We start from the raw sequence: 12,605 nt of genomic DNA on the forward strand, positions 1-12,605 counted from the left end.
AAAATAAATTTTTAAAAAGATGGAGGGTTAATTGGCCTGATTACTGATTATCAAAAAATGGGCAGTGATCTAGGCTTGTTGACTAATACCTGAAATCCAAACCCTGAGGAAGCTGAGACAGAAATCTCAAGCATGAAGATTTGATGAGAATTTTACAAACAAAAACCTGGAGGGAGGTTCAGAGGTTAAGAGCACTGACCCAGGACCCAGGTTTCGTTCCCAGTACCCACATGGCAGCTCATAAGCACATGTTATTCCAGTTCCAGGGCATCCAATGCCCTCTTCTGACCTCCATAGACACTGTATGTATGTGGTACACTTACATGCTTATAGGCAAAATACTGATATACATAAAATAAAAATAATTCTTAAAAAGCTGGTTGGAGATGGCTCAGTGGTTAAGAACACTGACTGTTCTTGCAGAGGACCTGGGTTCAATTCCCAGCACCCACATGGCAGCTAACAACTGTCCATAACTCTAGTTCCAGGGGATCCGACGGCCTCTTCTGTCCTTCATGGGCATTGCACGAAACGGGTGCACTTACCTACATGCAGGCACTACACTCATACACATAAAATAGTAAATAAAATATTTTTTTAAAAGTTGGTTGGAATGGGTTTAAGTGAAAACAGGAAGAGAGGAATTTGAGACAGAAAGCAAAAAATGAGTCTGCTTGCTCTGAAGATAAATAGGGAAAGATAGCACACAAGGTAACATGACTGAGAGACACAGTTGACTCTGCAGTGGACTCACTACTCCTGAATGAGTCTTCAGGATTTCATGGACAATTCTTAAGAAAAATATTACTTAAAGAAACAAAGATAGAAAGGAAAGAGGAAGGAAGGAAGGGAGGGAGGGAGGGAGAAGGAAGGGAGGAAGGAGGAAGGAAGAGGAAGGAAGAAGGAAGGAGGAGGAAGGAAGGAAGGAGGCAGGAAGGAAGGAGGGAGGAAGGGAGGAAGGGAGGAAGGGAGAGGGGAAGGAGGAAGGAAGGAAGGAAGGAAGGAAGGAAGGAAGGAAGGAAGGACAAGAGAGAGAGATGATACAAGAAAGAGAAATGGGTTCTCAGCCAAGATACCACAGTGATGTCCTTGTGTAGAAAGCATCCAAATTGGCCTCCACTTAAGAGTTAGTACAGTTAGTTCATCTACGTCTCAGAAGAAATGGCAGAGGTGAGCACCATGGCAGATTATGTCCGGGGTTCTGTTTCATCAAAAAGGTCATCCGTGAAGACACTGGGGAGGAAAGAGTGCTGGAGTTTGGGGGCATGAAGAGGATACGGAATCAAACAGTCTATTGCCGAAGAGTAAGTGAATTAATGATGTTTGAGGCTTGGCCATGAAATTCTGAAGACCCATTCAAATGGAGTGGGTCCACTGCACACGGTCACCTGTATGCCAAGCAACATTAGACTGTTACACTGAGAGTTGGCAGAAAGTAGCCATAGCTGGGGTTTTGCCACCTGAATAATAAAATGAATTAAAAGAAGGCCAAAGGAGTTGACAAGAACATGCAAGAGAATTATAAATATGACCAAAGGCAGACATGAGAACATCAAATGGATTAGAGTCGGTAAAATGTCACAGATATGATAGTCTTGATATTTTGATTTTTTATTTTAATTTTTACCTATTTTTTGAAAACATCATACATGTATACAATGCGTCTTTATCATATCCACCCTCACTCCTTCCCCAAATTGCCCCCAGGACCCCGTCTCCCTCCCCACTTCATGTCTTCCTTGTATCATTTATTTATTATTTATTTTAACCACTGTGTCTAATTAGTGCTGCCCGTGTACACGTGGCCCTCCACTGGAATATGAGGAACCTACCGGAGGCCACACTCCAAAGAGAAGTGACTCTCCCTCCACCAGCAGCCATCAATTGGCAATCGCTCCTCAGCAAGGGGTGGGGCACCAGGAAACCTTCCCCATTCCGTGTTGGAGTTTTTAACTGACTGCATTTGCAGGTCTTATGTAGGTAACCATAGCTGCTGAGTTCATGGGTACAACACGCATATCATGTCCAGAGGACAGAATTACATATCAATCCTCCCCGTCCCTCAGTTCTTATATTCTTTCTGCCTTTTCTTCCTCAATGTTCTCTGAACCTTTGGGAGGGATGGCAGGTGATATAGATGCTCTATCTAAGGCTGATCTCTCACAGTCGCTTTTTCTCAGCACTTTGAACAGAACATGTCTCTGTATTAATCACAACCTTCTACAATAAAAAGCTTCTCTGACTAAGGTTGGAAGCAGCATAAATCTGGTGTGGGAGGTTCCTGGACAAAATAGGTGGGCTTAAAAGCAGGGGAAATGGGTGTTCTCTCCTTGATGTAGGAGGCTGAGTGGGCTGAGCATCTAAGCAAAGTTCCTGGGAACTAAGGGTGGGCCTTTGATATTTTGATATTTTGTAAATTAGCTGGAAATGAAGAAGGTGGGGTTATAAACTGAGAGGCTAGAAATTAAGATAATGGAAGGTTTTGATCAATGGTCAAGGCAAAACCAACAGAATAAGGGTAGGTGTCTAAGTGGAACATAGAACAAGGTCACTGAAGGAGAGGAAATCAAGAACAAAGTATCTAAGTTTCAGAAGAGTGATTTACGTAAATATTAAAATAAGAAGATAATGACAAGAGTCCTACAAGAGAGAAAGTGAAGTATGCTAGGACTGAAGGTCTTAGGAAATGAGGTGCAGTGGCCCAAATGTCTGTAGGAAAATGCTATGGCGAGGAATAGAGAGCAACACGGCAGGTAGGCTTGATGTTCAAGGCAGGTCATGTTCACAAAAGAGGGATAGAAGTCACAAGAGAAGGGAGACATGAAGATCCCACCTCTCAGCTAGGACCAGGCCTCTAACAGGGACTTCCATTTCAGGGCCTTCCAGGGGAAACAGAATGCAATGCTCAGAGAAAAAAGTAGTGTGACTATGTGAGGGATTATGTAACAGCAATCTCCAGGAATTACTTCTGTCCTTTCTTTATCCTTCAGCCTACGCTGTCTTCTTTTAAACAAAACTGATCATGATGCACTCTGCTTAAAACACAGGGATAGTGTATGTTAACTTTAAGTGTAAAGAAATGACTAGAACACTCTAGGGTTAAGTTTTTCCTGCCATGTCTCCCCCTCGGCCTCCATATGCAGTCTGCATTCTAAAGGACTCTTGGGACAGTCACAAAAGTGAGCCTGGTCTTATTGACTGCGCTGTTGATTCCAATCAGCCACTGTCCTCTCATTTCTAGAATGAAGAAATGAAATTCAGATTTTTTTGCCCAGGAAAATATTGTCATGCAAGGATACAAGTTCTATTTATTTGTTAGTTTTAAGGCTTTATTTCAGTGCTGGAGATCAAACCCAGGCCTTATATATGGTAATCAAGTGTTCTACAACTGTCCTATATACCCAGCCCATATAATGAAAAAATATACTAGAGATTTTAGGATAAGCCATTGAATTAGTTACTTTTCTGTTGCTGTGATAAAACACCATGACCAAGGCAGCTTATAAAAGGAAGAGTTTATTGGGCTTATGGTTCCGGACTCCATCATGGTGGGGAGGCATGGCAGGAGGCAGCCAGAGCAGAAAGCTGAGCGTTCACATCCTAATGCCTGAAACTGAGGCAAGGCTATGAACTCTCAAAGCCCACCACAGCGACATACTTCCTTAACAAGGCCACACCTCTTAAAGGTCCCATGATCCTTCCCATACAGCACCACCAACTGAGCAAGTGTCCAAACACTTGAGCCTATGGGCGACACTTCTCATTCAAACCACCGCAGTGATCATTGTTCATTGTACCCTCCAGTCAGGAAAATAACCAAAAAGATGCCACATATTTTCCAAGTACCTCACATGAGGTATTGGATAAAATATAGGCCACTCATTACATTGGATTTTTAATAAATAACAAATGATTTTAGTAAGTGTATCTCCCAAATATCACATGGACATCCTCTGCTTTTATTTACTATATGCGGGAACTCTGTGAATGGGGAGCCGGCCGTGTATGGAAATGTCACAGTCAGTGCAAACACGGCACTTCCAGAGTTGTGCATCATACATCCCAGCCAAGCAAATGCAGTCACAGGGCTTGGAGAACAAAACAAGCCCAGGGGGAAACCACGGTGCAGGTTATCAGTGAAAATAATTTCATCACTAACATTTTTACAAGTCCAAATTGCCTCTGGGGCTTGTGCTCCTAAGTAAAATGCGAGGAAATTTAATGATTATTTTGAGATTGAGCAATACCCTTGCCACCATCATCATTTTCAAGCAATGTCTCACTATGTAATGTAGCTCAGATTGGCCTCGAACTCATGATCTTCCTGATTCAGCCTGCCTGACTGTTGGGATTTCCATGCCTGGTTTGTTTGTTTGTTTGTTTTCATTTCTCTGATATTGGACCATGTTTTCCCCACAGGGAAAAAATAAAATCTTGTTGCAATAAAGAATTAGTATTTCACCTGCACCTAGAATTACAAATGAAGACCTCAGTGATATAACAGTGTAAACACAAGGGAATGATTACCTAGTAGTGAAATTTCAGACACTGACTGGAAAGCTATCTTGCCTAGTATTGAAGTTTAACATCCACTGGGTAGTAAGGTCAAACTTTTGCTAAAAATGAGTAATTGACTAGCTGTCAAAAGGCTAAAGAAGGTCAGTTTTCCTCTATCAATTCAGTCTTGCATTTGATTTTAAATATTCAAATTTTTTTAAATTTGATGCAGTTTCTTGAATATGGACTGGTTTTCTTAAGTACAGTTTCCTGTTTAAAACCTCACATACGATCAATATGTGGAGATGAACACTGACTAATTTACGATGTATATAAACTGCTATATTGATAAGAATATTTGCATTAGAAACCAAGACAATCTATATCAGAAGATATAGATTAATTTACAATGTATATAAACTGCTATATTGATAAGAATATTTGCATTAGAAACCAAGATAATCTATATCAGAAGACGGATCTCTGCTTCTTTGACACATACTATTGAACAGAAATCCTGCATCATGCATGAGTGAGTAAGTCTCAGTCTCTGCTCTTGGTCAGTTGCTGACTGAAGAAAAGAGGACACGATCAGCTTTGGGCAAATGGTGAGTAGGGTGGAGAAGAAGCAAAGGTCCTGTAGGAAGAGAACCATGTCAGAAAACAGGACACATTCCATGAAAGAAATCTAATTCCACACAGTGATGCAGACATTGACGGAGAGGATGATTTTCTAGGGCTGCCATGCCAAAATAACAGACTGGAACCAGGGGCTTAAAAAACAAAAGCATGTTGTCTAAGCATCTGGCAGCTGAGAATCTAAAACCAAGAAAGCTGCCGCTATCCACAGTGTTACTTTCTTCTGGAAGCCACAATGGAGGATTCGATGCTAGCACTTCCTTCCATCGGCAACATGCCCCGGTGTCTGTCCTGTCTTCCCTTTGTGAGGCCTTGTATCCAAACTGCCCCTTTTATAAAGACACCAATCACATTCAGTGTAGAGGCTCCCATTCTATCTTAACAAATTGCATCTTTAATGACTCTATTTTCAAATCAGATCACAGTCCATGGTCCTGGGAGTTGACACCTCAGTCTGTGAACTTGGTGGGGAGATAAAAATTGAAGCTACAAGATGGGAAGTGGACCTTTCTTCCATTGCAACCAGAAAGAACAAATGCAATTTTTTTTTGTGTGTGTGTGTGTGTGTGTGTGTGTGTGTGTGGTATGTGTATGTGGTGTGTGTGTGGTGTGTGTGTATGTGGTGTGTGTGTGGTGTGTGCGTGGTATGTGTGTGTATGTGGTGTATGTGTGTGGTGTGTGTGTGTGTATGTGGTGTATGTGTGTGGTGTGTGTGGTGTGTGTGTGTGGTGTGTGTGTGGTGTGTGTGTGTGTGGTGTGTGTGTGGTGTGTGGTGTGTGTGTGTGGTGTGTGTGTGTGGTGTGTGTGTGGTGTGTGTGTGTAGATTTGATAGCAGGACGTTTTTACATTCTCTGAAGCAGACACGGTCATCAGCAGCAAAGTCAGGCTTAGAAGTTTAAGTTTCCTAAGAGTTTCCAAGGAACCATTGTACAGAGCAAGAGAAGACTGAAGGGCAGGGGATTTGGACAGTTGCTACTGTATCAGCCCATACATATAAGAAATAATCAAAAAGCCAGTGTGCCCTTTATATAATAATGTAGTTGTTATGTCCAGCGCAGCAGGATTCAGAGAATTCTCAAAGAAGGACAGTGCAGCATAAAGGAAATGACACGACGTTTAATCAGAATCTCAAGGGTGGGTACCAGGAGGTCTGTGGCGAGGGAACAGAGGCTGAGTATTTCTCCTCCTGTGCCTTTATTGCCGTAGCTTACATAAATCGAACGAAGACCATTACTTAGAGCAGACAGTCTTGTGAAACTTCCTCAAGACCCTGGGTATGCTTTTTTAAACCAGAGAACTTGTTTGCTAAGAAGAAAACGAAGCCTGTGATTTGTGGTTAAAGCGCTCTTATACTATCAAGTCTGGGGTCCAGGACACGGCTTTCTTTTATCCACTTCAACATCCATGTGTGTGCAGCATTACACCACATAGACATCCTTGAGTGCAGGCACATTCACACATACTCTCAGCAGTGCTCAGGTAAAGCCATTCTCCCCAACATGTAATATCTTGTGGAGAGGGGCTACCTTGGTTGTGTAACAGCTTACAACAAATGCATACGGATTTCAGTGAGGAAGAACTAACCTCAGATTTACCAATCATGAGTACATTTTGAGTTCAAGTTAAATGCCAATTCATTTGTGATTTTTTTGGAGATTTTATCTCCCTGTAGCCCCAGCTGGCCTGGAACTCACTATGTAGACCAGGCTGGTCTTGATCTCACCTGCCTCTGCCTCTTGAGTGCTGGGATTAAAGGCATGCCCCATCACACCCAGCTTTGATTATACTTACTTTTATAATCAAAACTATATATAACCAAAATTGATTGTACTTAATGTTGTTTTATCTCCTAGACTGTGCTGAAGAGAAAGATTGCCTTATGTGTCTGCCTTTCTCTAAATGCCTCCTAATATTCCTCAGCCTTAACAATGAGTTTAGTAATCAATGAACATTCTTTGAATCAAAACTTGAGTCATGGTTACTCACTAAGCAGGCAACTGGGTTGATAGTAGTTTTTCTCAGAAACCATTATGCAAAGATGTATGTTTTGTAGGAAAGGGAAACGTGAGATTCATGTATAATTATGTAATTACAGAACACAAACATTTCTGATAAACTCCAGGGACAGAACACACTGGAATCTCTTGAAGAAATAAAATTTAACCTCCAATCATGCAAAATACTAGCTTAATTTACAGCCAAACAATAATATTGACAATACACTTGCAAATAAATGTTTCTCTATTTACGTAATCAATAACGGCACTCATTAAAAAATCATGTATGACTAGAAATGTTTTCATGCAACAGTGAATAGGAGTGGTCAATAAATATAAGCAATGGAGAAATACTCTATTTTATCTTTTCTTTTTTTTTTTTTCAGAGTGATTGTGCACTTAGTTTTTTTCTCTCAGATCCTGTACAAACAACAACTGAAGACTCTCCACTCGTGAACCCGGGTAAGTGAATTCCCCATAATTACTACATATAGTGATTTTCTATATAATTGTGGAGAAAACCCTAATATTTTCAATTTTCAAATGGTAATGTCTTTTTAAAGCATAGACCTTACTATTTTTTTCATAATCATTTCTAAAGCTTTTGAACCCCCTGAGAATATGTTCTTCAAGTTATGTTAAACGCAGTTATGTTTGTACAATGTAACAGTACAGGATATCACACTATTAACCCATCTCAGTTATTTGTGCTTTGGATTAAACTCTCATATCAGAGACAGAATCTCTATACTCTCCTGAATGGGAGTCTTATATTTAACCCGTATCTTATAAAGCAAGAAAAATAAATATTGAACAATAAAAATGATCGTAAGTTATTTAGCAGTTTGACTCTTGTGTTTTAAAGCTCAGTGATACTCAACTTCCTGGATGAAACATTACAGGCTGCCAAAATAGCCTATTACCGTCACCACCTTATTCTCCAAATGCGTCCTGTGCTGACTCCAATAGACATCAATCATTTCCCCTAGATTGACAGAGATTCCTTTGAATGTTCTATCACTTCTAAGCATTTGCAATATAATTGCATCATAAGGAGTCGCCATCCAATAACATGTTAGTTTTTTAAAAAGATTTGTTTATGTGTATGTTTATGTGCCTGCATGAGTCTATGTATACTACATGCGTGTAGGTGACTGTACAGGTCAGAGGGCATCAGATTCCCCAGCACTCTAGTTTGAATCTCCATATTTACAAACCCTAAATTTGTCAGTCCTCACCAACCATCCCCTCAACTCTCAGGCTTCATTTTATCCACACCCACCTCCTGATTCTCTTGTTTAAGACTTGACCATGTTGAAGTCACAGAGCCATTTTTGCACTCCATATGAGTCCACTAAGTGTTGCCCCTTTAGGGCAGTGAATTGGGCTTCCGTTTTGATTCCATTGACCATTGGTGCAGTGGGAACTGAGCATAGCTGGACACTGACTGAAGGCAGGTTTCACACTGACCCACTTGGAAAAAGTGATTTTGTTTTCGTTGATGTTGTTTGTTACAGTTCTGTGTCCTGTCCTTGGATGCTCTTATGACTTGTCATTGTTGGAAATTCTTAAATAAACTTCATTTTTTTTAAAAATTAGACCTACCTGCTTATCACTCTTGCTTGTATTTGGCATCCTAGGTCCTTATCCCTTAGGGAGACATCTCTCTGTACAATGTGTTGTGTGGCATTATCTGTAGATTGTGTAACTGTGTTTGCATCTTCCTGCTACATTAAAATTAACTTTAAATCAAGGATTGCTCTACACTGATAATTCCTGAAACAGTGCGTGAGGGTTTCCTGGGCTTCCTTTACTCCTCTACCCCAACTCACTATGTGACACCAAGATGCTTTGCATCTACAAACAAGCTATAAACAATATCATGAACACAAGACATTTCTCCCACTTTACAGCACACGCCTAAGGGGAGGTGTTCACAATATATTTCTATTTGTACTGTCATTACTCATGAATGCCTAACAGATATCTTTTGTAAAAGTACTACTACCTAGCCATGCATGGTGGCTCACACCTATAATCCCAGATCCTAGGAGACTGAAGCAAAAGGAAAGCTGTGAGTTTGAGCTCCGGTGGGGTTACATAGTAAGTTGCAAGTCAACTACACAAGGAGTGGGGGATACAGGAGGGAGAAAGAGAGGGAGGAAGGAAAAGAAAAAAATAGTTGTAATTACTTGGAGAGATGTTATTTCAAACAATATTATAAACCTGAATAATCTGGATTTTTTAAAAAACATAAAGTTGGGGCTGGAGAGATGGCTCAGTGGTTAAGAGCACTGGCTGCTCTTGCAGAAGACCGGGGTTTGAATCCCAGCACCCACATGGCACCTAACAACCATTTGTAACTCCATTTCCAGGGGATCCGGTGTCTTCTTCTGATCTCCACAGGCATTGTAATACACTTATACACATACAATGAAAAGGAATTTTAAAAATAAAAACAAAAACAAAAATCATAAAGTTGTTAAATTCTATAGATGGTACCAAAAAATGTACCTGCATGGGCCTCAATCTAAAGTGCTTCAAGAAAACAGACTCTAGGCTGGAAAGATGGCTCTAAAACTCTAGTTCCAGGGGATCCATCACCCTCTCTGGCCTCTGCAGGCATCATACACACACACACACACACACACACACACACACACACACACGTATACTTAGATATATGTGGGCAAAACACTCATAAACATAAAATAAGAATAAATAAATCAAAATTATTTGTAAAGAAAATAGCTTCTCAGTGTTTCAAGAAATTAAAATTTAGATGGCTGTCAAATTTTTAGTTTTGCTGATAGTGTTATTATGTCTTAAATTTTATGTCCATGAGTTTTCTGCCTGCATGTATGGTAGTGCACTGCTCTCAGAGGCCGAAAGAGGGCATCAGATTACCTGGAACTGGAGTTATGGAAGGTTGTTGGCGGTCCTGTGGATACTGGGAATTGAAACCAGTTCCTTGGGAAGAGCAACCAGTGCTCTTAACCACAGTATTATTTCTGAAAGGTATTTTGAGATATACATTTGCCCCAAAATTAGGATACTTACTATAAAAACTTAAGTAGTACTTTGAGAAAGTTTTCAATTTTAAAATCTCATGTCATCAATACTCAAGAATTATTTCAACTGTTATGAGTAACAAAAGATTTCATAGCTCATCTAAGTTACACGCTGCATATTAAAAACAGTCTATTGTGTTAAAACAATAGGACACAGCTTCCAAGTAGAATATATGTAAATCACTATAGCAAACAAGGATTTACAGGAAGTTGTTCCTTCTGTGCTTTTCAAATTATTTTGTCCTCAGTTCTTAATCTTTGTCAGAGAATTTCTGATTGTTAGCAAGAAACACATTTATCTTAAGTAGTATTCTTGTTAGCAAGTTAAAATTTAAGCTTAGATTGTTAAATGAGTAAAGACAAAGTTATTCAAGCATGTTCAAATTCTGATTTACAGAGAATAGCCTTAAGTGAAAATCCCAGACTTTGGCCACCTCTAATGGAGTGTGGATTCTGAATGCCTACGCATCTTGATGTGTGTCTTAAAGATCGTAACAATAATAGTGTGCCACCCTCGATCTGGGACATACCAATACCGAATAATAATAGGAAATTATCTTTCTCCAAGTGCCAGTCGACTTGTCTCTACTAAGAAACTCCTTCGAGATACTTACTCCAAAGATGACTCTAGAGTATGTCTTTGTTTACAGACTAGAAATCTTTTCAAGTTGAGCCCTTTCTGTATTGCACACTGTTGCCTGCCAGAACCGTTCATAGTCTGGCCTACAGCAGAGGTTTAACAAATAATTACTGGCTGAACAGTGGCAGAGATAGCTGAAATGCAAAGATAATCTCCGTCAAAACAGATTACCATTTTTATAAAAAGACAAGAGGAAAGAACCTTAAGTTCCACATCTTGTTACTCTTCCCACAGTCACTGCTTAATGTACAAAACTCCTGGCACAGAGGAGTCAAGGCTTCCCAACCACTAAAATTCACTTAAAGCATCACTTGGGGAAAAAGTTCTCTACAAATTGTGACATTCAAATGCTATTGATTTCATGATGCAAACCAAAGTACTGCTGGATTTTATCTTAAAGGTATATATTTAATTTCCTAATGACATAATCTTTTGTATTTTATGAAAATTAATATGGTCTCTGTTTTGGTCAGCTTTGCATTCTTACAATAAAGTTTCTGGCATATCTCACGGCTTCAGCTTTGAGTCTTGGACATTTGGCCACATTGCTTTGGGGCCTGTGGTAAGGACGCATCCATCATAGGTAGAGCATGCCATGATAGAGCAAAACTGCTCACCTCATGGTGGCTGAATAGGAAAGAGAGAGGAAGAAGAGGGGCTGAGGTCCCCATATCCTCTCTAGGGCATGTCCTTGGTGGAAGAACTTCCTCCCAATGGGCCCATCTTCCACAAATTCCTCTACTTCCAAACAGTGGCCTGGGGAACACATCCAATGCATAGCAACCTCCATGTTAGATGATATTGTCACATAAACAGAAATTAAATGAAATAATTTAGCTAGGCCCACAAGGCAGCTAACAATCCTCCATAAATCAAGTTCCAGGGAATCCAATGCCCTCTTCTGGCCTCCATGGGCACTGCACTCATGTAGAACACATAAATTCATGCAGGCCAAACCCTCATACACATTAAATAAATAAATATCATCAACAAAGAAAAATCGTGAAAGCTCATTAAAAGCAGAGCAAAAAGAGTAGATGGTCACTACATTATAAAATGACATTAATCTCCTTAATTCAAGCAGTGTTCGCTCTGTGCATAAGCAGATTGAATTAGTGGATGAATGGAGTGCAATGGAATACAATAGGCTGTCCATGAATAGAGCCAAATACATTTAACATGTGACCAGGACGGTAAAGTGTAGTAAATGTTGTTGGGATTATATACTCCACACTGTAAGCCAGAATAAATAATAAATGGGGGGGGGATGTTAAATGTGAATAATGAGATCATATGTGTTGACCAAGAAAACATAGGGAAATCCTTCATAATCCAAATTATTCTGCTGTAGCCATGAGTGAAACTCCAGGGCTCTTCACAACTCTGCATGACAATAAACTACATAGGAATGTAAAAACATATATCCAAAAATAAATGACTAAGTGGATGGAATACTGCCAACTTCTCCTAAAGGGTGGTCATTTAACATACGATCACCCTCCAGAAAATGGTAAGAAAGTAGAGTATGAAGAGTTAAGTACACAAAAATACAAGTGGCTCTTAACCAAATGAGAAGACACTCAACTTCATTCATAAGAGGAATGTAAATGCAATTACACGGATGCCATTTTTTTTTCTCATCAGATTGGCAAAACCCCAACAATTTAATTAGCAGGCCTGGTTGTAAAACAGCAGGCACTCACACACACTGCCAGTGGTAATACACATTGGTGCGATCTCCACGGAAGACAATTTGGCAAC

The 12,605-nt window shown here is 40.0% G+C and overlaps 1 protein-coding gene across 3 annotated transcripts in view; it reads left to right on the forward strand.

Moving 5' to 3' along the window:
• The window catches only part of Pik3c2g (phosphatidylinositol-4-phosphate 3-kinase catalytic subunit type 2 gamma), a 402,869-nt gene that overhangs the window by 344,165 nt on the left and 46,099 nt on the right, over positions 1-12,605 (forward strand). For all 3 annotated transcript variants that reach the window (XM_029563391.1, XM_029563392.1, XM_029563394.1), the window contains one exon: positions 7,520-7,595. In XM_029563391.1, coding sequence (XP_029419251.1) covers positions 7,520-7,595 — 76 coding nt within the window. The remainder of the gene's footprint in view (positions 1-7,519; positions 7,596-12,605) is intronic.

Source organism: Nannospalax galili, unplaced genomic scaffold (assembly GCF_000622305.1).
Source record: "Nannospalax galili isolate Female #2095 unplaced genomic scaffold, S.galili_v1.0 scaffold1230, whole genome shotgun sequence".
Classification (NCBI taxonomy): Eukaryota; Metazoa; Chordata; class Mammalia; order Rodentia; family Spalacidae; genus Nannospalax; species Nannospalax galili.